Raw genomic sequence first — 27,987 nt, forward strand, 5'->3', positions numbered from 1 at the left:
AGAGATAAGCAGAAAGAGAAAATATATGCAGCCATGTCCATTCCTCACCTATCTCTGTTTGAAACCAGACACTCTGTGAAGAGCTGGGAGCCAGGACATGGAAGGTTTTATCACATGGGGTTTATGCAAGACTATCTGTCTTTTCCAGATTGCAAGCAGGAACAGCCACAGAGTTAGAAACCACCTTTCTTTTTCCAAGATGAAACCCTGACTCCTGTAGTCTTGAAAATTTACATAAGACTGGAGCTGAAAACCCAGGTCCTGTGTCCAGGAATGAACACCAACAAAACCATCAGGGTGTTTACCGCACAGTTCTGGGGAACCTCTTCATCAAAAGCAACAGCTCTCTCTGTGTTGCATAATTTCCATCAGTAAACAGCTTGAACCAAGAAGAAGGTACATTAGCACAGGTGCTGTCAGGAAAAGGCTGTAACTCTGATCATCAAAAATAATTGCCTGCCACCCAAGCCACAAACAGTGCAGTTCCAGCTGTCTCTCATACAGATAAAGCTTGAAAGGCAAGTTCATGTGAGGATCACTCATCAGTCATTTCTGAAGGACACGCTTTTCTGAACTGAAGGTGCATGGAAGCCCTTGCAGATATATCCTCCTTTGTGTAGTCTTCTCTTTATCTTTCCCTGTCTCTGCACCAAACATGCTTTCCATGAGGTGGACATGAACTTGCTCTTAAAGAAACCCTGTCCAGTATCTTAAAATCTAATTCATCACAGCTGGTACAGGCCAAGACCTATGTCTCAGTTTCAGTCTCTCAGGTCAGTCAGCTTCAGGTGAACACCCCCCTAGCATCTTAGGGACTACAGCGCAATACAACCTCATAAAAGGCTTTGGGTTTACTATTAGACGCAGAGCTGTATATCACAGTTCAACAGTTACTGGCTTTGCACTTTCTGCTATTGTTGCCATTTATCTAGTTTATTAACCATTTTCCTGAAAATACAATCCCCCATCACACGAGATGCAATCACTCATACAACTATTGGTCCAGAGTAGAAAACACTGCAATGCATTTAACTCAAGAGTATGTCACTGGCCCAATATGAATGCAGCATGACACAGCCCAGGTCCTGAATTTGGATGTGTATACATAACCATTTTCTCATTTTCCATAGGAAACTTGAGAAACCTTCTTGATGGAAGTTATTACAACAGATACATTTGCAGGAAAAGCTTCTAGAACATCAAATTGATAGTTAAGAGAAAAGCCAATTAGAGTTGAAAAAATCCCCATGTTTCTGGCTCATCTCTGGTCTTTTTAAGTATAGGTCTTCCTGTCTCCCTTATCTCATGATAAATAGTTACTGTACTAAGTTACCACAGAGAAAACTTGGTTGAAGAAGGGATGTTTGTTTTGTCTTTGGAAGAAAAACAGCTATGTTTGACAGGTGTGATGAAAACATTTATCAGCAACCTACTTACCTGAGAACACAGTAAATTTGTCTTCACATCACAGCAATATGTGAACATGCAGGCTGTGCCTTGGGTTTGGCAGCATTACAAGGCACACAATTAGTCAGCCCAGCCAAAGACTGTCCCCTGTGCCATTAAGTCCTTTGTGAGCTGATAAAAAAACGCATGCCAAGGAGCAACACAAAAGCTCGTTGAGACAGGACTAAATTTGAGGTCTCTAATGAAATGGGCTTTTGCCAACATCCACTCCCTCGTGTTCTCAGTCAGACATAGACTGCATAAAGCTGCATCTGGGCAGATGAATGAGGCTGCACGGCTTGGTAGGAACAGTGGTTCCCAGCAATGTGCTCATTTTAAAATGATGGAGTTTATTTCAATGACAAATGCCTGATAATTTGCAGCAGCTGAAGCTCATTCTACCATCCCCTACAACAGAAGCAGCCAAGCATCCCTGCACTGGGGCACTAGCAGTCAACTGGCATGAAGAGAAACTCATCACAGCAGCCCAGAAAAACAAGGCAGATAGGCTCACTGATAGACACATGGGCAGCTGACTCAAGATGAGGCTTTTTGACAGTCCAAAAGTGTCTACGGGACTAACAGAGGATGTTTGCTCCTGGGTTGGTCTCCAGGAGGGGATGTTCAGGCTGTTCTTCATTACTGCATCCGAGTCCTCATCTACTCATCTTTTCCACTGAGACTGCAAGGTCCACAGGGCATAAAATCCCTCCTATTAAGAGTTTATGTGCGAATTAAAACAAAAACAGAAACTCAACCTGATGCCTTTCTTGACCTTGTAGATAAAAAGAGGTATCTTAACTAATAACAGGAAAGCTCATGCTCTTTAATAAAAAAGATAATGCCACTCAAGAGCATGAGGACTGGCCCAAGGTACCAAAGGGACCTAATAGAGCACCAATGTTTTGACATCCCCGTGCTTCAATCTTTCCACTGTTCCGACAATCTGAGCTGAACTGATCCTGATTATACAACTTAATGGTAGGAGCAGTGTTGTACCTTTGGATTAGTCTGTGTCTAGGGAGCTTAACCACCAATTATACGTGCTTCACTGCTGTAGATGTGATAATAACAATAATAATTATCATTTACAGGGGTCTTTGCATTTTCAGAGCTCTTTGCAACCATTAACTAATTAACACCGTTAAAACCTTTGTTTAATTTAGAGCATCTTTCCATGGAAGTCATTCCTCCCACGCACAACTGCTAACAGGAGATGTCTCAAAGCAGCTCTTTCATTTGATTTATGTGCATGTGTTCCCAGCTTCTCATTTTGGAAGAGAAAGAAGAAAGGTGACAAACAGATTCAAACACAGCTGAGACAAGACATTAAACTGTCTTTTGATGTTTTTCTGTGGGCTCCTTTAGTGCTCCATGCTCACTGACTAATTATTGAGGTTCTTTTAAAGGAAATCAATGCCTTGCAATTCATTTAGCTGAAGAAACCTCCCAAACAATTCCTCTTGAAGCTGTTCCAAGAAACAGGAGCTAAGTCAGGCTGTTTTATGGGAATGTGGGTTGATTCTCATTGCAGTACAAGTGGAGGAACGTGCCAATTTCGGCCCTTTCCTTCACTAGGATAGATTTGAGCCAATCAATAAATTATCTACATTCAAGCAACATCTTCCTCTGAGCACAGGCACTCCATGCACAAGCTCTTCTCAGACTCCTCTTGTACACTTACCACAAAGAGGCTATCAACAGTATTATGCTGTCTTCATAGCCTTCTGCACACAAGAAAAAACCCACTTCTCTGGTAGCTCCTGAGAATCCTCAGGCTGCCATTGAATCTGCAGCGGCATCTCACAGCCAGAGCATGTGGCAGGAGCCTACCTCTGCTTTCAGCCTGTCTGGATGTGCAAGAAGCATGAAGGAAAGTATCACTGGATTTGCAAAGGACTTGAGAGAATGAAGCTTGCCTTAGAAATCTTAGACATAATATAAGTAAATTTAGCATCTGTTCTTGCCAAACACCATTAGGATAGTCTTCCAGCTATTGCAAATAACAGGAGCTGTGTGGCAGCTCACCCAGGACAATATGTAGGTATAAGAAATCACCAGCACAGTACAGAAAGCAACATGGACAGCCATTGAGGGAGCATGGCAGGAGAAATGGTATGGATGAGCAAATTGAATGGCTTGAAAATCACAAAATTTGTTCAAGAGAAACATCCACAAATACAACACACAGACTACACTGAAAACCCCTACAAAAGGGGGAGCAAGAGGCCTGGAGTTGGGTTACATGTAATGTATCATCTCCATTTCAGCCCAGATGGCCAATTGACAAGTATTTGAGAGGGACCACCCATGCCTGTACAAATCTCAGATTCATGACTTGTTTTCCTCCTGGATAGGCATCATGCCAGATAGCCCTTCCATACACATCTTCCCCTTTCTTTCTCCTGCATGGTTTATGCAATATTTAAACAATAAAGTGCATGGATGTTATGGAACTTACAGCACTCAGAGTAGGTCATTAAATAAATCACTGTATAATTCATTCAAACGAATCTGGATCTTGCAGTGGGAGGATTTCATCGAGGAAAAAAATTGAAATCAATCCATGGTGTTTATAAAATTGAAGGGTTGTCAGGGATTTGCAATATTTAAGTACTGTGTATATTTAGAACAAGAATATGCAAGTGATTTATATAGATTGACACCTTGGTTTCCCCTCAGCTGGACATCTCTGCCTCTGCTGCACCAGCTCTAAGAAGGGAAGACTGACACTTTGTAAAGCTCCTGAAACTCTACAGATGAAGAGTATCACTGCAGTGCTGGATAATATTATTACACCAATTAAGCAAATTAAATTAGAATCAAGCTTATTTAAGTGGTTCTAACAAAGACCAGCACTGAGGTGAGCGCAGCACCTTTTGCAGTGGAAGCAGCATCCCCATATTTCTGTTCCCTCAGCTTGTTTGCCCATGCTGGGGTCACCTAAGACATCCACCTCACTGAGCTCCAGCTCCTTATCTCGGAGGGTCTCAAGGTCAGGGTACCCCTGTGGGAAAGATGACTGGAACAAGGAAGTGCCCTTGAGACCTGCCAGAGCCCACCCTACTAAACACAGACTCAGGCTGCTTGTGCCACCCTGCACAGACCATGGCTCCTCCTTTCACTAGGTGTTTCACCACTTATGCTAAACTAAATTAGGAAGGACTGTGTTTCCCCATACAGCCAGTCCTGAGCTTGATGTTTGCCAGTATCCTGGTCGATGTGATTATCAGTACACATGTGTAAGCATAATCCGCATCCATATACGCCTCCACCCACCTCTCAATCACTTCTGTTGTTGGAACATGTTTATACCTAAATACAAAGGTCTCCAAGGCCAGGCAGGACTGTGGGAAGGAAGGATGGAGGAGAAGGGGAAACTAAGATTAAATAATGATCTTTTAAGTGGGCTTTTGATGTATATTCTCACATTGAGCATCACGGTAAGCCTGGGCGCCCATGAACCCTGGCATGCTGCAGAGATCTGGGTGCCTTTACTCCACTCATTTTATAAAACATTTGATTTGTGATGCCAGCTTGCTTTCATGGCTGTGCTGCTTTCTCTGGGACTGAGGTCCTTGTCACTTTGAAGATCCCAGCTATTTGACTGCTTTGAATTAATTTGTTTAATGAACCTCAGGGGGCCACTGCACTAAAGCATTCCCAAACATGTTCAGAGCTTTGCAGTTTCTTCACTAATTAGGGACTCCTCTGGGGCTAAACACAAGAGGTTCTGCTGCTATGTTTGAAGATGGCAGGAAGCCAAGACACTGCTGAATCTCCAGCTTAGGTGAAGCATCTCTAATAGTTTTCCTCCTCTATTTTTTCTTCCCCCCAGTCAGGGCAAAGTTGCCAACCACAAACACAAATTACTCAAGGTGCTAAGAGAGGGAAGCATTTTATCAAAGCACAAATAAAACAGCAAAGTTCTACAGGGTGCTTTTTTGCACACGTGCACTTTTCTCAGGGGGCACTACACAGCTCTCTTCCACAAGCCCTTTCCTCAGTGCCTGTTAACCTACTTAGTATTAAAGGCTCCTAGTAACTAAAACTGCAGCTCACGTTGCTCCTTAGTCGCTATCCAGGAACACACCAACCTCAGTACTTGCATAGCCCAGCTGGCCAGCCTCATAGAGCCAGCACAGGCCACACAGTGCACTGCTTACAGTGGCTTAGAGTGGGAAAACAGGGGGACTACCTCCTCAAGTGCCTCAAGGACGTGGGAGTGTCATGGCTAAGAAAAGCGAGACAAAATCCACTCATAGCAGCTTTTCTTAATGCAAGAGCTTTTTCTTTGGCTTCCCTTACAGCACCCAGCCCTTTATAGCTTCCCTAGCAAGAAGTGAAACACACATGACCTGCTTAAAAAAGCAGAGAATACATTCACAATTGCCAGAATGAACCAGGAAAGAAATTGGTAACTTTTAGTAGTATCTTTTACAATTCATTACAGCAACTTTATTACTCCTCAGAATTTCCCCAGACTAAGAAAGGGCTGCTCAGAACCCACTCCACAGTGGTCAGAGCCCACCAAGGGTCCTGCAAAATCAACTGCCAGGCACATTCATTACTGATTAAATCGAAAATCCACAAATATCAATAGAAAGTGAGGATTAAACATGTACTACGGATTGGAAACATCCTTTCTCCCTCCATTCTCACTGTAAGTCACCTTCCTGTTGACAAGTTCAGGAGGACAAATGTATGATAGGAGGCAAGCAGTAATAAATAAACATAGCATCACCATAAAGCTGGAAACTACCTTCCCGGAATGAAGTTGCAGATACCGCGCTAGCAAGCATGGATTTCCACAGGCTGCAACCTGTTTTCCAGCCTGGCAAAGCCTGTGGCAGCTAGCAGTCAAGGCGCACCAGCCACTAGAAGAAGGATCTCCATCCAGCCACCTGACTGGAAACCAGTACTGATTGTAATCCTCACAGTTCTCACACGGGGTCACTGCTGTCTTGCTAACATCACCAACTGCTAAATCCAAGACTCAAAAAGCCTCCAGGCAGAGGTCGCATGCCCTGGGGCCAATCTTCAGCCCTGCCAGCTCCTGAGACCTAGAACATCTCCACAGCCGGCCACTATGGCCTGAGCCATCTCCAGCACATTATGATACTTCCTTACTACCTCCAGAAATAGCCTCTTTCAATATAAAAATGCCAGGTGAAGACAGCTTCTCACACCATCCTGTTCCCCTGTGCGTACCTTCTTTGCTCCCTCCACATTAACTACAAACATCAGAGAAGTTAATAGATTTGTGTATACACCCCTGGGAGTTAGAGAGACCACAGTGACTAGCAAAGACACTCTCCTGCCCAGCCTTAAAGGCAAAGCTCGTTATGGCAGTAGTAGGAGAACTAAGCCAAGCAAATTCTAGCCCATTACAGCAGTCCCCAGACCACCACAACCACATCCTCCCATTTAAAGCCCCTCTTGCTTCTCCCCACTTCCTTCAGACCAGATTTTATCCATACCTTTACCATGATAACATATGAAACAGTACCTCCAACACTGCCACAACGGTAGGAACAGCACAGGCCTGCCCAAGCCCCACTTATATACTCAGCAGCACTCACACCTGTGAAGCTCAGCCTCAGCCCTCTTAACCCTTTCAGCCACCCCCCCAAACACAGCACCCTTCAGAATGTGCAACGAATATGAAATAGAAATCCCCTTTCCCAACTACACCCTGTGACCCACTCGGCACCCGAGGCATTTGACCATTGTTGGAAATGTGGATAGGGATGGTGTGAGCACTGTGGGCGACCACATGAGGAGGAAAGCACACAAGAAGCAGCTCTGACTAAAGAGACATTGTCTCTTTCTCCTTTGCTCCTTCCTGAGGGTTGTTTGTGTGCAGTCACGGCTCAGCTCATCAGAATCCCTGCCTCCTCCCTCCTGATGCTGCCTGCTCCTGCTTCTGCATGACAGGGTGTATGTAAAATGTAAATCAGGTGGAAATGACTTTCAAGGAGGCTGGAGGCAGTGAGCCTGGATCTGAGCCATGGTGCAACCTGGCACCAGGTTCCCTGCTCCCTACTCCCTGCCAGCACCCCAGCTCCCTCTGCCAGGGGACAGAGGGGAAGCAGACAGCGTGTGTGGGGAAACATGGGGGTGGATGGGGTTTCCCACACCTCTCACTGAGCTGCACCAAACACTCACTGTTGGGGTTAGCGTTTAACTTAACAAATGGTGTGGGTTCCCACACAGACACCGAGGAATGGAAGATACTTTCTAGGGACGGCAGTCTCCTGATTCCCCACAGGACAGTGGCACACATTCCCAGGCGTGCTAGACCTGTGTGGGGTGGGTGCCGAGCCCCTCTGCAGTGGGACAGCAGAGAGAGGTTTTTACCTTCTTGGCCCCGTGCTGGCACACACCAGAACCAGCACAGCAAGTCCAGGTACAGTGAGTGGAAAGCTGCTGCCATCTCCTGGGCAGCTGTCTCTATCCAACACCTATCCCATCAGCTGTTGAACTCAGGGCTATTGCTCTCTCCTGTCCAAAACCCTTACCCCCGGAGCTGCCTGCCTTCCCCTGCAGCACCCCCGGCAGAGCAGGAGCCTCTGACAGCTGCCTGTCCCCGTGGCACCAGGGCAAGAGCCATCACCCGTGCAAACAGGGGTGTACCCTCTGCATTGCATGATAATGTTTCTGTACAAACAGGCTTTCTTACAAAGGTAAATACACCATGTGTCACAGTGACAGGATGCCCGCTGAGCTCCTGCTGTGCTGTTTGGATCTGCAGGGCTTGGATCCTACCAAGGCGAACTCCATTCCTCAAGAAGGTGTCACACGTACCTGAAGCCCAGTGCTGATGTCTGTCCTCACAACCAGACCTGCTTAGAGATGGCACCGAAACACCTGCACTGCTCTGGACAGATTCCTTTCCTATGGACAGGTTTAGGGATAGAAGGGACTGCAATGGAAACAAATGGAAAACCAGGAAAGAGGGCAGCAGCAGCACCAGGACAGCAAACAGGGCTTTCTTTCCAGACAGGCTCAGCAGACATAGAAAGAGGTCAATAATAATTATGGTCCAAGGAGGAGGATTGCACGAGAGGGCAGGGACTTCATCTCCACTTTGGGAAAGAGGAAGGAGAGGAAGCAAGTAAACCCAGACACTATTCTGTACACCTCCAAGTTGCAGAGAAAGCAAGCTCCTGGCTGCTATTTCTCCTACCTCTTGTAATGAAGGATCATTTGGGGACCAAACTTATTGGGCTTTTCACAGTGCAAAATGAGATTTGCAGTGGCTTCTGTGTATCTGGCAGGAGAGCTGCACCTGGGCTGTCTCACCTTTCTGCCTTTGGCAGGTTTGCATGAGCAAACAGTGCTCGTTTGCATAAGGATATCTCAAGCCTACTGCTTAGAATGACCAGCTCCATTTACCCAGGTGCTACACATACCCTTCAACAACAGACCCTGCCTTCCAGCACAATGGGGTGTAACTTCATGTGTGTTTTGTCCATAGGTCAAGATGTACCAAGGTCTGCCTACTTTTCCCTGCCTCCCCAGGTAATCCTACCCAGCACCATCTCCCAGAGGAAGCACCCTGTGGGTTCAGGGTATGAGCAAGGGGAAGTGGCCATGCTGGCAGAAGGTCAACATGATGGGAAGTTGTACCTGTAAAACCCACTGGAAGAACAGGGAAATTTCTAGGAGTTTCACAATAAAGTACAAAGAAACAATGGAGGGCAAACAGGAAAATTCCCTTGTTAAACTGCTCACTTTAGGGAAGTGCCCTTTAGCAAAATATTTGTCTTTCAAACCAGATTCCTCCCCTTGCAAACTGCCAGAGCGCGCCTGTCCTCACTCTCCCTGCGGCCCTTCTGATGTAGATAACAAGGAGACTTTTTATGCAGAGCACAATACACCTTTTCTTATTCAAGCCTGGATGAAGCCCTTTCAGGCTTAACAGACTAGAATAAACAGCCTTAAAACTGAAGATTCCTTCTGCTGATGTCTGTGGGAAATTCCATGGCAGGGACATGCTGAGAGCTGAGCTGGCAGAGGACCAGGACTGAGGTGTTTCCCCGCAGCAAACCTGTGACACGTGGGGGGTTGGCAGCCTCCCAGATCCCTCCTGATGCAAAATGTATTCCTCATCTAATCTGCAACTCCGGTGAGCCACAACACCCTGTCTGCCCTACTCTGTCCTCTCTTTGCTTCTTCTCTCCTCTCCTTAATAGAGGCAGAGGATGGTGTGTGGCAAGGCCCTCCATCTGCCTTCCAGAAGCTGCAGTGAACTGCTGTGACACTTGTAGCTCCAAAGCCCCTGAACAAGAGGTGCAAAGTCCATCCCAGCAGTAGTAACGCACCCCATACCAATACCAAGACAAGGCATCTTTTAAAGCCAGCTCAGCAGCGCAAGCCGTGAAAAACATCCTACATTTACAAAACACACTGTTTGCAAAACAGGACAGTAAATCTCAACTGCCCTGAGCTCTTTACCCAGAGCAAATATCCAGTAAATCCATGGAGGGAGCAAACATACTTCTTGCTTGAGCTGGGCATAGTCCCCTTCTGCCATGCAGGACCAGCAGCCTGGTGAAGAGGATGCCTGGAATCATGGCCCAGAATGTTGTGCTGGGCCCAAGGCTGTGCTGTCTTTCTCCAGTGTAATTGCAGCACAGACCAGGCTCTCCCATCCAGCACTAGAACAAGGAATATAGAGAATTCTCTCTCTCTGTTTTTAGCTGCTGCCCCTTTCTTTCTCCAGCACCTTGCCCTGGCCCTGGCTTAGCCTCTGCTTGACCCAAATGGTTTCGCTTGTTGCAACCCCAGTGACAGAGAGGCAGTCTGATTCAGTTTAGCTGTGACTCACATTTCCATACTGCGAAGCAGGTGGTTACATGCAATTGTTGCCAAATTGCTGCATTTTTGCCAAAAGACACCCCCTCACTTGCCATCTCCTCCTACTGGGTTGTACATTGTAGGAGGTTTCCCTTTGCTGGCTTCTGATTGACTCTCAGCTAATATGCTCCATTCCTGAAGCAGAGCTCTGAACTCAAAGTGCTGCTGTATGCCTGGGGATTCCAGTCCTCTACCCACAAAAAGGAAGATTCATTTAACTTTGGGGAAGACAAAAAGGAGAGGATTTACTGCAGGAAAAGGAAACAGGGACCAGACACCCTCTGCACCAGTGAGTACAGAAGGCTCTTTGATGACCCACACGCAATGCCTTCATTGCCAGGCCCAGTGATGCTCAGTGAGGCCCTACTGTTTGAATGAGATAGGATCGGGCTTCCAGGAGCTCCAGGTCTGCAGAGATGGAGCCTGTTGAGGAGCTAGCGCTGTGCGGATATCCCCCAGTGACCAGTAGTCCCAGAAGCGTGGTTCTACATAGCAAGGGAACTGCTGACACACCTCCATTCAAACTCCTACAAGCCAGACTGCCTTCAGGAAGCTCCTGGAAGACGTGAGCCATGGGGCCTGAAGCTTCTGAGTTACTCCCAGGGTCACTCCCTTCGGGAACAGACAGCAAAGCAGTGTCTGAGTCATCTGTGCTCATACTTGCTCCCTCAGCGCAGGAGTGGTGGTGGGCAGTACTGTAGCCTGAGGTCTCCTTGCTGCTCCTGTCCACTTCCCTGTGTGGTATCAACCACACGCAGGGCACAGCGGAGCCTCCCCACAGAAACAAGGCAAAAGGCCCTGCTCCAAATAGCTGTCCCTGCCAGTTCTGAGTGGCAGAAACCACCTCTTGCAAGGAAGCAGAGAATGACGCAAGTTTTCTCGGCAACGGCCATGACTTGACCTTGAAAGCAGTTTGTGGAAATCAGAGTTTTAAGTTTTGCCCAAAAGTACATGAAAAGACAGGATAAGAAAGAACCAAACCACTTGTGGTAGCAAAGAGAAATACAGCCAAGAGGATAACTTCTGTCTGCTTGACAAGGGGGAATAAAACCCAAGTCATTCTATATTGTGTAGTATGGCTGGGAGACAGGGAAACATGCCTAAATAATTTCCAAACCATCCCTGAATTTACTGAGGAACTCCTTGCCCTTCCTCCACTGGACTTCACACCCATTTGATTTGCTTTAGTACGTGGGCTTATCCCTGGCTAAATGAATGACTATGAAGTCACCTTTGGGGCTAAGAATATATATTTTATTGCTTCCTGGAGCTCTCTTCTGGACAGAGCTTTCTGGTTATATCCCCTCCTAGAGACAGGCCTCAGCTCCCACTGTCCCCACCAAGTTCAACCTCTTCAAGAACAGATGAGGAAGAAAGCGGAAGAGCCCCACTGAGTGTGCATTATGTAACAAACATTGTCACTTCCATCCCTGGATAAGCTTCTGTAGCAGCATGTTCCTGGTATGTATGTGACATGATCCCATCCTGCCTTTGCTTTCAAAATTAATTATCTCAGAGAGGCAAACATATCTAAATAATCAACTGTTTGTTCCAGTGACATGATACTGAGTCATCCTCACAGACTGAAAGATGGCACAGAGATTTTGCAAGGAGACATCAGATGAAACTGCCGAGGGCAAATAGCGTCACTAGTGAAGTTGTGCTTGCAAAATCCCCCGTTTCCATTTTTATTTGCTTTTTCCCCCATTCAATTTTGCTGACTTACTTATCACAGTCCTTAAGGTGCTTGCAGAAAGGTTGTGCAATAAGGGGGGGGGGAGAATAGTTCCTATTTCCAGAGGACTTTGGCGACTCTCTCCTGGCTTCTCGGCATTGAGGGGAACATGCAGAGCCTTTCTGAACTCAGCACTGCACTGTCCACTGATGCTGAGTATCAATGGAGCTGCAGACACTGCTCAGAGAAGCTCCAAGTAGGGCAGAACACAAGGAGAAAACCACAAGGAAATGGGGCTCTGGGGGAGAATTTGATTCTGTGAACTTAACAAGCCAGAAAAGCTCAGTTTACCATTTCCTCCACACTGTGCATTAAGGCCAAGTTTACCTCTGACCAATGTTAGCACCACTGAACATGGAACAACTATTCCAACACACCCTCTCTTTCTCGGGCCTCTTTCCTGCTGCTCTCCTTTTGCTCTGCTTGTCGTGAACTCACCTATTCTTTTTCTTGTACTTCCCCTTTTTCTTCCACTTCTGCTCAACTTTTATTTGAAACATTTAACACAACAGGCTCCTTCTAAAGCTGCGGGCCACTGGCAGGATGGTGAGGCACTTTGGGGTTGGAAAAAAGGAAGATGAGCACAGGGAGGGAAATCCAGACCTCCCACTCTCCCAGCCTCTCTGGTGATTCAGCACAGGCTGGGACAAAGTGGAGGAGGTAGATCTGCCAAAACTGCAGCATAAACACTCTCCAGGAGCTTCCTGTGGGCTGCCAATTATATGTCTGCAAGTGTAAGGCAGATAAGGGGAAAAAAAGGGCATAGCCTTTTCCTTTTTGAGGATCCAGCCCATCTGGAGTACCTATGCATTCAGTATATTGCTTATTTTGACAGCTGGAAACAACTGCCCTCAGTGGAATTAGCACTAGAAACAGGTTCTGGAGTGATCTCTGTTTCAGTGGAACCAATTCAGGATCATCACCAGCTCTAATTACTGGGTGTCACACACCCTGGGTTTCACTCGGGACTGTACCTGCTGCTCCTTTCCCAACAAGGTGGAAGGCATCCGGGAGGAACCCTTCCTGCTCACAGAAATGAGGCAGTGCTCCCGTTCTCACCAAAACTTTCTTACTGCACATCAGCACCACCCCAGTAGCTCAAAGAGCACTTGCAAAACCAGCTTCTGAAAACCCCAGGGAATGGTCTGCTGGGGACAATGGAGAAATCCAGGCAAGAGCAAAGGAAAGAGAAATTTATCCAGTATTATTTGAAGGGCACAGCCAAAATGATTTGTCAAGGTAATCACATTAGTGATCAGCCCCCTAACAAGAACATGGTGTATTCACCAGTGAAGTGCTGTGAAAGGGGGTCCAAAGTCAGAGAGACCATCCTTTCAATAGGATCTTGGCCCTTGACTACCCAGCTTTCTCCAAGGAGAAGTAGAGGCTGTATTTGACCATCTCTATGAGGATGTACCCCTGATGTGTTTCCTACATTTTCTGTAACAGCTTGGCCTTTATGAAAAGCCTGGACTCAAGCTAAAACAGGACTGCAGATATTCCTCCACATTTCCAGAATGTGGGTTTCTGCAAGAGGTTACAAGCGCTGTGAGCATGCAAGCACAAAACACAATGTACACCATGCAAAGGCAGCTCAAGGGATATACACATATAGAGACTTCATTTTCAGCCTATGGGTTCCTCAGTGACATGCACACTGTCCATTTTGATCCCTCTCACTCGTCGCCCCTTTATTTTAATCAGTTCACTCAGAGGCTAAACAGGTAGAATGAAGTCATCTCAAAAAGCATGAGTGAGACCTCCCATTGGGGGTGTGCACATGTGAGCTGCATAGGGAGGAGGAAACATTTGCATTTACCTCATCAAAACCAGAGTATATATAAGCTGGAAAGTGTGAGGCTTTCTCAGTTCCCAGGTGCAGGTACGTGAAGCAGAGACATCAAAGTGGATCATGGCAACTTTCCTCTTCCTGGTGCAACTCCTCTTCATTGGGACACTAATTGTCCCAGCATATACACATAGATGTGATTTGCTCCAGAATGCAACTGCAAGTGACTTCAATGTAACCATGATACCTGAGGCGTACCACGCAAACACAACCTACCTAGGTAAGCCACCTCTGTCTGGATCTCAGAGTTCCACATTGTCTTTCCTTCCTTAGGGTGCTTTATTTCTCCCTTAATCTTTTTGCCTAAACTTGCATAGAAGGACATAAGGCTCTTGAAACCACAGAACTGGTGGAGAAGTTGTTTCGCGGCTTTGTTCCCTTTCCTTCTTCCTAACAATTTGCCCTTCTCAATGGCAATGGCTGTAAAGACAAAGGTGAAGAGGTTACTTTGATGCTGACAGACACTTATGGTCAATCCTAGAAAATGGCTTTTAATACTACAGAGAATGTAGCTGCAGAGTAAATAGCAGCCTGACCTTTGATTCTGGCTACTGTCTCACATCAGCTCCTGTAGCTTCTGACAATACGGGCAAATTTAATTTGACCAGAAGGGTGCTAAAGGTCAAGAGGGCCATGGAAGTACAGCATGCACAACAACCTGGGCTGGGAGGCACAGCTGTGAAGTCACTTGTTCCTGGCAAGCAGGTCCCCTTCGCTTCATTTGCTTGTTGTCCAACTTCTGCTTGCAACAAAAGCATGATACACAGCAATCACAGCTGTGAAACAGCAACCCGGAGCAGAGATGTGGCAAAGAAAGGGTGGGGCCTGGCACACTCATAGCTATGGGGTGACGGGAGGAACTGACAGCCCAAAATCTTGTCCCCCTTAGCTTTTCCATCCCTGCCATTTGTATGGGATCCAGAAGAGATTTACTCACAAGGAGCGCTGGTTTCATTTACAGATACAGTACCCACAACAGCAGGGGCTAAATCTGGTGACTGATGAGTTCCACCTAGTCCATTTCCTAACTGGGGAAGGAGCAGATAAGGGGTTCCTGTCATTCAGGGAGGACTATAGCACATCACTTTCTCTTTGTATGCTTCTCGTGCACTCGTGTTACATAGTGAGCACTGTGCAAGCAAATACTTCCTTGGCTGAAAACCCTGAAGGCATGAAGTCTGAAGATGGCTGTCTTTCAGAGCAGACAACTTAGTCTAACTTGCTCTGTTTCCAGTTACAATTAGTGACAACACAAACCTCACTGACAGCAACAATGTAAAAGAGTATTTACTGCAAGCCTTCTCCCCCCAAAATCACTCTGTGGGAGCATGGAATGTGGCAGACATGGACAACTGCAGTTCCATTGAGATGGCGGTATTAAATGCCACTGAGAAAACAGCAAACTGGACATCTCCAGACAGTAACATTTCTTCTGTGGAAATAAGGTAAGACTATACTCCACCTTTAAGTATTCGGTTAGGACAGTACTTGTCTGCATAAGCTCTTGGCAATACCCAGAATCAAGAGCCCACCTCTAGAGCAGGGGCTGAGAGAAACCTCTTGAGCCTTCTCCAGATTTTTCCTTGAAAATACCAAGGAAACGTTTTCTGAAAAGCCCTGTCTAGAGGTCACCCCACAGATGGTCTCATAGTTAAAGACCGGCTCATATTAGTAGGGATGTAAATTAGTCCTATGGATATGAGTTGATTGAACACCCCTCTTGCTTCCATTAACACTAATGGAGTTGCATCAGTGGGAAATATTTGTCAAAGAAAACCATAGCCATTAGCCTGATTGGCCTAATCTGCAGGAAGGAAGAATGCAACAGTTCACAACAATAGTGGTTCTAATTAGAAGGAGCAGATGGTCACAGTAAATTGCCACCCTTTTACAAGGCATTCCCATCCCATCCGCAGAAGGGCAGTAAAGCAGCCAAAGTGTAATGAGGAAGCTGTTTCAGATGTTAAATAAAAAAGTGCAATACAGTTGGAGGGATACAGAAGTGACTCAAGATGACTTCGTAGTTCCTGTCTCTTCCTCTGCTTTTAATGTCTGCATTAATGAGGCTACACGAGACAGTCAGCTGCTCTTCTTTGAATGTATTTTTTCTTCCTTCCTTTCTTCCACAGGGCATATATTGTCTTCACTGATAAATCTGTCAAGTTCAGGACTGTGACAATGAACAGAGGTAAATAAACTTCAGCTGGGCAATTCAAACAGCAGGGTGAATGACACACCCAGCAAGGGCTTCACTTGTACTCTGGTGTTTTGGGAAAGGGGGAAGTTGGACTCAGTGTACCACCAGCTGAAGAATAGCTCATGTTTCCAACAGTCAGGAGAAGGCAAAGACACTAGAGTGACAGAGCTACCTAGAGATTTTCAGGTTATAATGTTGGACTGAAAACCTTTTCAAGTTTCCTTTTTGCTTTATGGGACATTAAAGAGCTACAAATGAGAGGACAGGCTTTCTGCAGGTATTGGCAGAGGCTTCATCCCCCTACTCACTCTGTCATGCAGATACAAAGTGGAAATCGTGACTTTGCCATCACAGATAATGTTTCTGATAATCCAGAGAATCCCCTACCACCAGGAGCATTGAGCCTATGCTACTGATGGTCCATTGATGTCAGTGGATATAGTTTGACACCCCACTCCCCACCATTGACCCCCTCATTTCTAAGAAATCAGTTGATGTCAAATCAGTTACATGCAGCCTCTTGGAGTAGATCTGTAGCTCAGCTGGTCCTCTGTACTTCTAATCAGCCCTGGGCCTTTCCTTCCATTTCAGAATCAGAAACAACCACAGCACAACCACTCACCAACTCCACCATCAACTCTGTCTCCATGGTTCAGAGCAGCTCCTTCTTCATAGCTGTCATCCAGTTGCCACTGCTCCTTGTCACAAGCAAACTGCTCTCCTAGGAGTCAGGAAGAGAAGATGACCCAACTGTGGTACACCTTTCCTCCTTGCTTGTGGTACACATGGGAGGGCAGGCAGCTGATCTACTCAGGAAAACTATTCACTTCTGTGTATTAGGATGATAACTGCACTTCTACATTAAATTATAAAGGTCTATTTGGCCAGAGAGCTGATCGTCCTCTAATCCCCTCACCCAGGGCCAGCAATCTCAACAACATGAAATGCTTCATAGCAAGTCAGAGATCACTCTGTTACAGCTTTTCAGCTAGAAAAGCATAGCATGTTCAAGAGCAGACCCTGTCTAACAACGGAACTATACCAGAATCAATTCCTTCCTCATCACCTGGGGTTCTGTGAAGCATACAAAAGGTACGAAAATGATTGAAGAGGGTAAAGGCCCTCATCAAGGTACCAGAGTCTGCTGAGAAGCTCAAAGAGAGGTATTGATCCTGGGAAGGGAAATTATGGAATTAGGATTCACATGACTCAGCCAGTTCAAAACCTCCGGTGCAAGCACAGAGAAAATAAGTGTGCCCTCCACTTGGACAATCTCGGCAGCGACAAACTGGAGATGCTGCTGGCAGGGTATCCTCCATAAAGCCCCAGGCCTTGGGAATTTATGCTCCGCATTATTATTATTGATTCAGCATCCCCTAAATTTTGTTGTTTCAGTGGATGCCTTATCAGGTTTCTCTGGTTTTCCTCTGGCTTTCTGGAATGGCAAAGTGGGTATTTTTTATCCTCATTTTTTGATCAACAACTGATTTTGCTGTAGGGCAAGATTGTACGGGCCACTGAATGTCTTGCTTTTATTGTTATTACTATTGTTTGTATTTTTATATGGATGACATTTATTTAGAAAATTTCAAACTTCTGGAAAGTAATTTTTTCTTAAACTAATCTAAATAAATTAAGGAATGAAAGTTGGCTCTTGTATATAACATTACTTCCTGGCTTCATTGTGATGTGGTGGTGGGGATGAAATGATCCTCAATAATGTGAAGTAATTGGCTTTGACCCCACAGATGAGCACATAAAGACACAAATATAGGTGAGTCCTGTAACTGCAACCCTTTATGGGGTGAGCCAGAAGGATCTTTTGGAAGGCAGAGTTAGAAAGGCAAGCCCTGCCCCACTAATCCTCTTGCTGTTTCCTCTTCAGAAGACTGAGCCCCAGATCGTAACAGTCCTTCAATGGTCATGGATCAGAGAACTGGCCTTACCCGGCCTTACTAGTCCAGAGTTTGTGGTGTACTACAATTAGCCCTTATGGGTGGTGGCCCTGCCAAGACCTCTCCTGGTCTCAGCTCCAGGCCAATATATTATCTATCTTTTAAAGCTTATGGGAATAACAAGAAGCTTTAAAATGAAAGCTCCTGCTTTATGACCACATGCAGACTCTCTAGGCCCAGATTAAGCATATGTACCCAGCAGGGATGACAAAGACCAACTCATTGTACAAACAAGCCTGTGGGGTTTGCATTCAGAATCCTCCCCCAAAGACAATTTGCCCATGCATTTCTTCATACTGGGAAACGCATCCCCCTCCCACACACACAATTCAAAGGGAAGAAGGAGAAAGGACTCAAAACTGTGTTATCTTTCATGCTTATCAGAAATTACTTGGAAATACTAAATACGATCACTGCAAGACCTGCTTTCTCCTACCTTGGTTGGGAATCTGATCCTTTCTTCAGCACTGCCCCATTTTCTCAGCACTTTGCAGATGCCAGAGCAGCTGCTGGGACAAGGCCTGTACTCAGACCTCCACGGAGGCAACGGATGCCCTGGTCTGACGCCTGTACCTGAACTGATGTGCTAATGGAATGCTTCTGCAGAATTTAATAGGAATACATTTTTAGGGTCCAGCTATTCCAACTGACATCTGTTCCACAGGCAGGGTAATTAGCAGGGATCTGAATGTGTTTTATCTTGTGATACTGCAGTGCACAACACACAATAAAATTCTAATTAGTTCTGTAAACTACTGTACAATTTTAATCTCACTGTTGATATCCCCATCTCATAAAATTACAGCTCTAGCCTAGGATAACAGATATGAAATTCCTTTTAAATATCCTTGTGGCAACTCCCATTTACTGTATTATCTACAGGCACAGGGCATTCAGAGCAATGCAGTTTACCTCCAGAGGTGAACTCCTGATGGCTTTGTCCCACTGATACAACTCATCAGTGCCGTTCTCATTAACTTTTACACTATTCTGTAGCAAATACTAGCACTTCCTTTTATATACTTGTCTAATTTCTCTGGTACAAAAGTCATGACATGGCATCTGACAGGGACGTCACTGTCTACAGAGCCAGAGAAGTGGCTCTGAGGGTATACCAGATGAGCCCTGAAGCCCAATCTGCTACTGGAAGTACTAAGCTTTAAAACATTGATTAATAATTAACAGAGTGATTACAGCAAATGGATTACCACAAATAGATAAAGCTCCATTAAAATTTTTCCCACCCTTCCACTGACTTCCTGTAGTTCCTGAACTTTTAACAGCTTTAAAAGCTATTAAATGTAGGTGCTAACCTGGGTGATGCACCCTGCCTCAAAAAAATCAGTAGAACAAACTCAACTTCGTGGACCGCAGATTTCACTTTTCATTAATACAGGTTACCCTACCTATCACAGGAGGAAGGGCATCACTCATTCTGGAGTAACCCAACAATCAGGATCAAACATTAGTTTCTTAGTTTACATCATTCCAAAATCCCACTGCTGCAGAACAAGATGTAGGCTTAACCCTGGGTCTCCTGTGGGCTGCACCCATCCCTTTCTGGTGGAAATATGGCAATGTTCACTCTCTCAGCAGCCTACTGGGGTGAGATAGGGATAACAGGAGATAGGCAACACCTACCCACCTGAAGCAGAAACATTTGGCTCAGGGGTGCCTTGTCTTGTTTAGCCCTTTGCCATGTCCACAGATATTTCTACATAACTTTTAGAGCAACCATTGATTTTTCCAAACCAGTACTTCCGCAATGTCTGAATTAACAAATCCTACCCCTGCTACAAGCAAAAGCTTGATCTCCCTCCCATCTTAATGACTCTATTGTACTTATGGACACCCACACCCACACCAATAAAAAAACACTGGTGGGGCCAAGCACGCAAACATCTGAGAATGCCCAAACCATGGCTTTGCCATAAAACAGCTCCCCTTGTATATATGCAGTTATGATCACACCTGCTTTTCCTCAAGCTCTGGCCTCATTGAGTTTACTCTGGGGCAGAGACAGGGATGGGCCCTGTCTCTTGGCAAGTCAGCAGCTCTGTTCACAGTGACCTTCCCAACATTTTTGCAGAACTGAGATGTTGCTTCATTGAACCTCTCACTCCCCTCCAAGGCACTGCCAGTCTTGGGCACCAAAGCAGGCAGAAGTCCTATGAACGCACCCGCAGCCTTCATTGCCTTCCAGGCACTGCACACATACAAAGAAACCATGTTACAGAGGAAACTTCAATTCAGGAAGTGCACAATACTCCAAGATGTCTGAACTTGGAGGAAAAGCTCCTGGTACGGACTCCATGTCCCACACATAATCCTTTATCAGAAGTGATGCCTGGATTATTTATTAACTTGTTATTGTTGGGCTGACAATGAACTATAAATAATAGCCCAGGGAGTGGCACTTCAAAGTGAGTGACAGGACTCAGCTCAGTCCTAGCTGCTGTTTTTTGCTTTGATCCTTTCATAATGGAGCCCCTTTTTGCTCTGTGCTGTTTCATAATTTCAGACATCATGGGAAAACGATCAATTCCCTCTCCCCACACTGCACAGCCCTTGGCTGAAGCCACGGTCCTCCTGTGGTCACTGTCTTTCAATTACAGAAAAGAGAGTAAGACTTCTCATCCTTGCAGTAAGGCAGAATAAAAAACCATTCCCTGGAAGCAATTAATAAAAACCAGCTCTTGCTGAACAGCTTTCTTTTGAAACTGCGCAGCCTCAAACTTTCCTTCTAGCTGCCAATTCCCCCACACAGTTTCTGCCATGGCACTATTCCTCTTCTATATAACCTGCTGATTCATCTTTCTGTGTGACATGAAGGCAGAACTGGGTCTTCCTCTTCAGTCCCTAATCACAGCTCAGCATATTTCTGATCATGCTCTCATTATACTGCTATTTACATTTACGAGCATGAAAGCTGGGAGTCTTGGTCCTACAGTAGCTTTCCTGGGATCACCTTTGACATTTGAATTCCTGTATCAGACCCTACTGTCACCCAAATAGTTCTCTTTCAAACAATTTAATCACTCAGTAACTGTTATAGCAGAGAGATGCTTAATGTTTAATTATGTTAGCTAATCCTCTCCTTATATAACCCTCCTTCCCTAACCTGTGAATTTGGAGGCTGATTCCTACAGAGACTTCTGTACATGGAGCTCACAGAGGGCTGCAAATACCAAGGCCCCTCTAAGCAGGATAAAGGACAGAATTCACTGTAATTTCCTGTGACCTAGGCAATTGCAATTCCAGCTCTGATACTGCTGACCCCCTTCGCACAAGGCACTAACAAATCAACCAGTTTATTTCCACCTCTCCAGATCTGCTGCCATTTAAACTGGAAAGATCAGAATAAAGGATATGAGTAGATCTCCATCATGCAACACTGCAATAAATATAAAAACTCAAGCTATTGTGGGACTTTATCAAGGCTATGTTGCACTGCAGTAAAAGAACAGGAATTGGGCTAGTTTTTCTTGGCCTAGCACCTGACTTCTATCCAGTAATAGTAATGGGCTGTTCTCTATCCATATAACCATTTGTTTGCTTGTGGTTTTGGTTTTGTTAACAATGTCAACAGCTAAATTACTCTTCTGATAAATAGATGAAATGATACATCTTAAGTCTCCATGACTCACTGAAGACACCAAATGCTTTGTGAATCATTATCAGAGGCAGCTATCATCCAGCACGACTTAAGTGGTTTTAGCAAACCAGAATGACATAGCACGCTGGTGAACTACAGACCAGCAGGAACATTCAGGAAAGCTGCAAACCCTCCCTGGCCAGAGCCCACACTGAAAACACCTGACTGATTCCTATATGGGGAAAAGAAAAAGGAAGAAGGTCCAACGGTCTGCCAAGTGTTGCTGCCTTCTGATACACAGAGCACTTTCTATTTGAGTGACACCCGAATGAGCCAACAATTCACCAAAGCCATGCCACTGAGAGAGGAGAAAAAAAAACCCAAAACAACCAAACCCACAACAACGCTGGGGGTCCCATGACAAAGATTTTGCTCTGCAAAGCAGGGAGGATGGAATATCCCTCTTCTCCACCCTTTTCTTACCATTCCACTTTAGAAGCTCATCCAGGAAGTTTGAGCAAAGATGGATCACGGCAAGAGACAGCACAGAACTGTCCTCACATAAAGCTGTCACAGTTTAAAAGAAAGCAGTCAAAAGTATTTTTTGGAACTGTACAAACTACTTTCTAGCACAACTGGTAGCTACACAAGGCTACTTTATCCTCAGCCTCCAGCAGAGTGCAGCCAAGGTCAACTATTAGGCAAGCTTCATTAAGCCTTTCTAAATGGTACTGTTTGCTACCATTATTCAGATGAGTAATTTCCTTGTAAAGCACGAGAATTAATACCCTGGAAATCACTTTTTAAGCTATATGCATGAAGTTATTCTTCACGGCCGTACCTAATTACTCTTCAGGATGTTGCTCATGTGATAAACAGAACCACACACTCCACTATAACTACTCCACAGAGTGGAAGTACTATTATTTCCACCTCTGGAGAGACACATTGATCCTACGGCTTTTAACCATAGGAATTCTACAGTAACTGTTCCCTAACTGGTTTTAACATGCATTCCTCTTCCAGCACTTAGTTTTCAGAGTATATCTACAAATTCAGTAACCTTCAGAATAATTCGGCTAATGTCCATTTAAACTCATTGCTCAGCCTCGTCCTTTTGTAACAACCTATGCTGAACAGTGTTGCATCTTCTGATTAGAAGTGACAGCAGGAACCTGCAGCCATGATGACTGGTACCAAGTGCTTCTTCCAGTTAGACCTTCCCAACATGGGATTCTGATAATGAAAATACCAACTAACTGTAGATCATTGCAGCAGGAGTATGAGCTGAGTGCTTTCTTCAGAGAGATTAAAGGAGAACATCTGATCCCGTTCCTACAGAACTTATAAAAACCTCCCTAAGAAAAACATGCTTGATCTGGCTGCTTGTGCCAACAAGCTTTCAGGGGTCTTCAGTGGATATGGACTCAAGGTATCCCATACTATTTCAGCTGTCCATGATCAGATGCAGAATGAAAAGTGTCCTATAGCAGGGATGACTCATCAGCTTTATTTAACATGGCACAACTGCAAATTTTCTATTAGCTTGGTCATTTGGATTTGCAAAACAGTAATGTCTTGAGATAAAACAGACATTATCAATACCAAGAACCCAAATCGTTAGGGTTGCTGCAAGAATTCTTGTGAAACATCTGTATTTGTCCTTAGGTAATATGTAATCATTGTCCAGGTGTAGGAAATACAGCGAGCAGGGCTGAAGTAATCCATTGTGCAGCAGAGATCCTGATCAACTGAACTTCAGATCACTCCTCACACATTATTTATTCTCCTTTATAAACAACAATGTTCTGGTCTGTTTCATACACTTTGACTTTATAAAGAGTTCCCACGGGCAGGAGCTTCTTGAGGTTTTCCCAAATGAATACAGCAAGGTTCTCTGTGGTGCTAAAAACGAAATATGAGCAGATTCAGAACTGACAGCAAAGGTATTTGAGAAGGCTGTACCCAGAACGGAAAAGGGAGGATGCTAACGGCCACAGGGAGCCATGCAGGCACCTTTTACATGATGGCACCTTGAACTTAAGTGGGGCTAGAACCATTGACAGCAAACATGGATGAAAGGAGGTCTAATTAACAGGTCATATCTGTTTCCCAAGGTGTCCACAGACAGTCTAATGTGATGAGTGCTAGATTGTAAAAGGCTCCCTAGGCATAAGCAAGTGGTGCCTATCTTGGTATGTATGCAGGCCTTCACCCAGCCCAGCATAGTAAAGGCATAGCAGCAGGGCTCGAAGGCAGGCAGGGCACCCAGCACCTGAGATGCACAGGCCTGTGTAACAAGTGTGCAACACACACAGGTATCAAGGATGCTCTTTCAGATGTAGGACTGAGCCTTGAAGACTGTTCCTTGTAAGCAAAGTCCCCATCACCCACCTCACAACCTCGGCAAAATATGGCACATCCTTATCCAGGTTTTTGTGGTCAAGGGGTTCCATGATCGCTACCTACAGAAAGAAAACAGTGACAGTCTTGTCCCAGTTTATCAGTGGACTTGAGGTTTAAGTTACCATGCACATGGAACTACAGCAAGGCAACAGTATGCAAAAAAACAGTAAGAGCCCCACACCTACCTGTTAACTTCCCAGCTGGAGACATTGTATGTCTCATATCACAGAGTTAAAGCACTTTAGTCTTAAAATCATTCCTTGATTTCTTCTTGATTTCCTACCATCATCAACTCACCATGTCTCCACCCCGGTACTACACAAATTGCTAAGCTCTAACCAAATCTCCCAAGGGATGTGTAGGAAAATAGTGCCATTACCTGCATGTATTTTTTCAGGTCTGTCAGGTTTATAACCATTCCTGAGACTGGGTCAATCTGCAGGGAAAACAAAAAGGAGATTAACAGCCTAGGTACACCTACATCCTTATTACCAACACTGCCATGAGCCTGTACAAATCAGAGTATCTGTGTGCACCTCTTTCCACCTTCACAGAGCTCCAATTCCACTCCTGTGATATTCCCAAAGTACATACAGCCTACAAAAAACTTCCAGTGGTTCCACTCTTTCTTAAAAGCTGACACCAGGGAAGAAAAACTCACGGAAATAATCTTCAAGCAATGCTCCAGCATGAGCATAACCAGAAAAACTGGCATTAAACTTCTGTGTTGAACATGCAGGGACAAATGAGACGAGCCTGAGTTCAGGACAATCCTCCCATCTGGAGAAGGCACAGCTCAAGGGCCAAAATCAGCTGTGCAATTTACAGCATATGTGCGAAATGCAGAAGGAAGAGGTTTTAAAATTTTAGTTTCAGTTCAGTTTAGTTTCAGTTCCTAGGAACTGGAAATCCTCATAAAGTTGTTTGGAAAACATACACCAAAGTAATATCAAAATAACACTGCAGAATCCACAGAACAATTTGGGATGAGGGGTGAGAAACTACCTAGGAACTCTACTAATTGAGCTAGAACTTCAGTACTGTGGAAGATGGGGACCCATCTGTCCTGCCACCCTAAGGACTGGAAAAAAGAAATGCTCATCACACTTACCTCTCCACGCACAGTGACTATAACTGGAAAAAAGAAAAAAGAAAGTATCGGGTCACGGTGACACCATGAGACCACGACACTAACAACAAATACACTACAGATAGGGACAGAAAACCCATTCATCACTTATCCACAAGGACTGGTGCCTTGCTTCCCAGCATTTAAAAGTGGGACTGTTTTTACAACATGGTTATCCACTCCATAAAGAATAATGACTCAGAGTCACCCAGCTCATCGAAAAAGTCATTCACCAAGGTCTAATGCCCAGAGACACACCACTATCCCCAAAGTGCTCACTGCAGGCAGAGATAAGGCTACGTGACTTCCAAAGTACCTACTCCCTATGACAGCCTCTGCCCAGCACACTCAAGATCAGAGTCTTCAGATCAGCAAAGTCTTCTGGACAATGCAGATATACAACCCATACAAACACCAGCTTTAAGAGGGACAAATGTGCAGTCCAGCAATTTGTCAACTTGTTCTCCCTGACAAAATTAGCAGCTCTGTAGCAGAGGTTTTATAGTGCTAACAGGGAGCCAGCCTAATAACTGGAGAGATGTGGTTCTATGTGCACAGGTTGCACATAGATGGTAAAAGAACTTGTGAAAACAACATTCAAATGAAGTTCATGGGCTGTGTAAATCATATGTCTTTTGCTTAGAAAAATCTTCATTCAAAACTCAGTGATTTTACAGATTATAAATAAGTAGATTTCACGACTGAAAGGAGTTTCAAGGCCAGGTTGGGTAGAGCTTTGAGTAACCTGGTTAGTGGAAGATGTGGTGGCAGGGGTGGTGGAACTAGGTGATATTTAAGGTCCCTTCCAACCCAAACTATTCTGTGATTCTATGATTTTGAGCTATTTATTATCTATTTAACTTAATAGCTTACAAATCCATGCCTTGGTTCAACCTCCCTCCGCTGAAGATTCCTTCTAATTATAAAAAAATAAAACCCGAATCAGCCACTAAAAGCCATACCAGACTGCTGAGGCGCATCACTGGCCCATTTCTTCCATGGGTTATTCCACATTCAACTCAGCCTGCACGAGCAGCCTCTGTCCATGACTACACGTGTAATTACCTTTATAGTTGTGTCCATGGCCATTTGGATTGTTGCATTTCCCAAACAGCTTCCGATTTTCTTCATTACTCAGTGATTTACTGTGAGAAATACAGACATGGCATTTCAAGATGCATCAGAAATAATCCTGGCTTCACTTCAGCTGTGATTGCTTTTTAGCTCTTCTGTCTGTTCACTCTCCCAGATTTAACCCACTACCTTTTTTCTACTTAGAAGGCACAAACAGAACCTGAGAAGCATTTGGCTGGCAAAAGATGTTGCTGAGAATGGGAGCTTCTTTTGATGTAGTTTTGTATTTATACGTGCAAGTGTCGTAACAACTGCCTAACGCTGCTGCTGTATAAACTCTAACAGCTATTCACACATGAATATGGCAAAATCACTTGGGCTCCTAGGACAAAGCACCTGGAGCAAACAATGCTTATTATTAATTGACAAAGCTTGAGGAACTTCTCCAAGAAGTGCAGATGACTTCCAAGTCTTTCTTTTGCAGGAATTCAAGTACCTATTCCCAGGCATACTTCACGTCAGGGCACTCTTTAGGGATATATCAGTTCTGAGGAAAAGCTGACAGATGAGGGGCACAGTGAGTTGTACACAAAACGCAAGCGTAATTTGCCCCATTCAGAAACAAAACTTCAGCTCTCGTTAAACCCAGTTTACCAGCACCGATGTCTGAAGCCCGGACTAGTACAGGCTGCACGGAGCAGAACCGGGAAGCACGGGGCAACAGCACGCACATACACACACACACGCGCGGCTCGGCGAGACCTTTGTGCCTTTCCGGTCGGGGAGGGGGGGAACCGCTGCCGCCCCGCGGGTGTTTCCGCGTCCCGGGGCCGCTCACCTGTGCAGCCGGTGGCAAGCGCTGAAGGTGACGGCGCGGGAGATCCGCGCCAGCCGCGCTGCGGGCGGCGCCATGGCCGGACCGCGGAGAGCGCTGCGTGCGCGCTGGCGCAGGCGGCTCCATCCGGGCCCCAGCGCGTACCGGGGCCGGGCCTCGGCAGCACCGCCCGCGGGAGGTGCTCGCCGGAACCTCGGCGAATGCCCTCTTTGCGCTTCGCCATCGCCGGGGGCGCCGGAGGCGGCTCTCGCCCTTCCCCTGATGTTTACATTGTTCGGGGCCGCTGCTGGGCTGCTGGTCCTTGTCCGCAGCTAGTGTCTCCTTGCACACAGCCTGCGATCGTGTATGAGCCAGTGATACGGGAAGAAAGTAAAAAAGACTGTAAAGAGCCCCGGTGTCAACCCCGCAAATGGGGGAGTATGACAACAGCGCCAACGGAAGGACCATCGGTGTGATTCGCTGTAGCAAATGCTTTCCTACACCAGCTGTTTACTAGCTCACTTTTCACTAAATCACTGAGTGATGCAGAAAACTGGAAGCGCTCTGCGAACAGCAATCGAAATTATGGGAATCAGTAAGAGGACAAGACGGGGCTGTTTAAAACATTTCTAAGTGGGCTTCCAGGGGAGGGAAGGATCGCCTCTGAAAGAAGAAACGTGAAGCCGAAGAACATGCATTGCATTTTCCAGTCCGTTTTTCATAGTAAAGCTCCAAGCCTCGGGGCAGGATCAGTGTATAACAAGAACAGGAGGAAAAACAGCTCTTAAGGTAGCGGAGTACAACCTGTGGGCAGCCCAGCCAGGGGCTAGGATTACATGCTGTTGCAGGAAAGCAGTCGGCTGGCAGGGCTGGAGAGCCAGCAACGGGAGGCGTTTGCCATCTAGTGGCTTTGTGAGATCAGCTT

General features: G+C 45.5%; 1 protein-coding gene and 2 long non-coding RNA genes across 4 annotated transcripts; all 3 read right to left on the reverse strand.

The window, feature by feature from the left end:
- Positions 1-5,856: 5,856 nt before the first annotated feature.
- Positions 5,857-11,354, reverse strand: LOC134158581 (uncharacterized). The gene is made up of 2 exons (XR_009962824.1): positions 9,950-11,354; positions 5,857-9,090 (listed from the first exon to the last, which is right to left on the reverse strand). It is a non-coding gene; the product is annotated as an uncharacterized LOC134158581 (long non-coding RNA).
- Positions 11,355-16,016: 4,662 nt separating this feature from the next.
- LOC134158583 (uncharacterized) lies at positions 16,017-21,927 on the reverse strand. The gene is made up of 2 exons (XR_009962825.1): positions 20,115-21,927; positions 16,017-16,810 (listed from the first exon to the last, which is right to left on the reverse strand). It is a non-coding gene; the product is annotated as an uncharacterized LOC134158583 (long non-coding RNA).
- A 1,199-nt stretch (positions 21,928-23,126) lies between these two features.
- On the reverse strand, positions 23,127-27,239 carry PTS (6-pyruvoyltetrahydropterin synthase). Of its 2 annotated transcripts, none has more exons than XM_062608659.1 (6): positions 27,087-27,239; positions 26,240-26,319; positions 25,157-25,179; positions 24,425-24,481; positions 24,034-24,104; positions 23,127-23,544 (listed from the first exon to the last, which is right to left on the reverse strand). In XM_062608659.1, exons 1-6 carry the CDS (start codon positions 27,158-27,160, stop codon positions 23,421-23,423), a joined length of 429 nt encoding a protein of 142 aa, XP_062464643.1. In that variant the 5' UTR covers positions 27,161-27,239; the 3' UTR covers positions 23,127-23,420. The 2 variants fall into 2 exon arrangements, with proteins under 2 accessions (XP_062464643.1, XP_062464645.1); XM_062608661.1 differs by lacking the exon at positions 27,087-27,239 and adding an exon at positions 26,745-26,775.
- Positions 27,240-27,987: the final 748 nt, after the last annotated feature.

The sequence above is a fragment of the Pezoporus occidentalis genome, unplaced genomic scaffold, assembly GCF_034315485.1.
Source record: "Pezoporus occidentalis ecotype Australia unplaced genomic scaffold, CSIRO_AGI_Poc_V1 ctg130, whole genome shotgun sequence".
NCBI classification, from domain to species: Eukaryota; Metazoa; Chordata; class Aves; order Psittaciformes; family Psittacidae; genus Pezoporus; species Pezoporus occidentalis.

Bases quoted from the DNA above. Each gene is read 5' to 3' on its own strand.
- PTS (XM_062608659.1), bottom strand. From the start codon at position 27,160: ATGGCGCCGCCCGCAGCGCGGCTGGCGCGGATCTCCCGCGCCGTCACC. The intron at 25,180-26,239 runs GTAATTACACGT...TCTTTTTTCCAG, and splicing joins CCATGGACACAACTATAAAG to TTATAGTCACTGTGCGTGGA. The intron at 24,482-25,156 runs GTAAGTGTGATG...TTTTCCCTGCAG, and splicing joins TAGTCACTGTGCGTGGAGAG to ATTGACCCAGTCTCAGGAAT.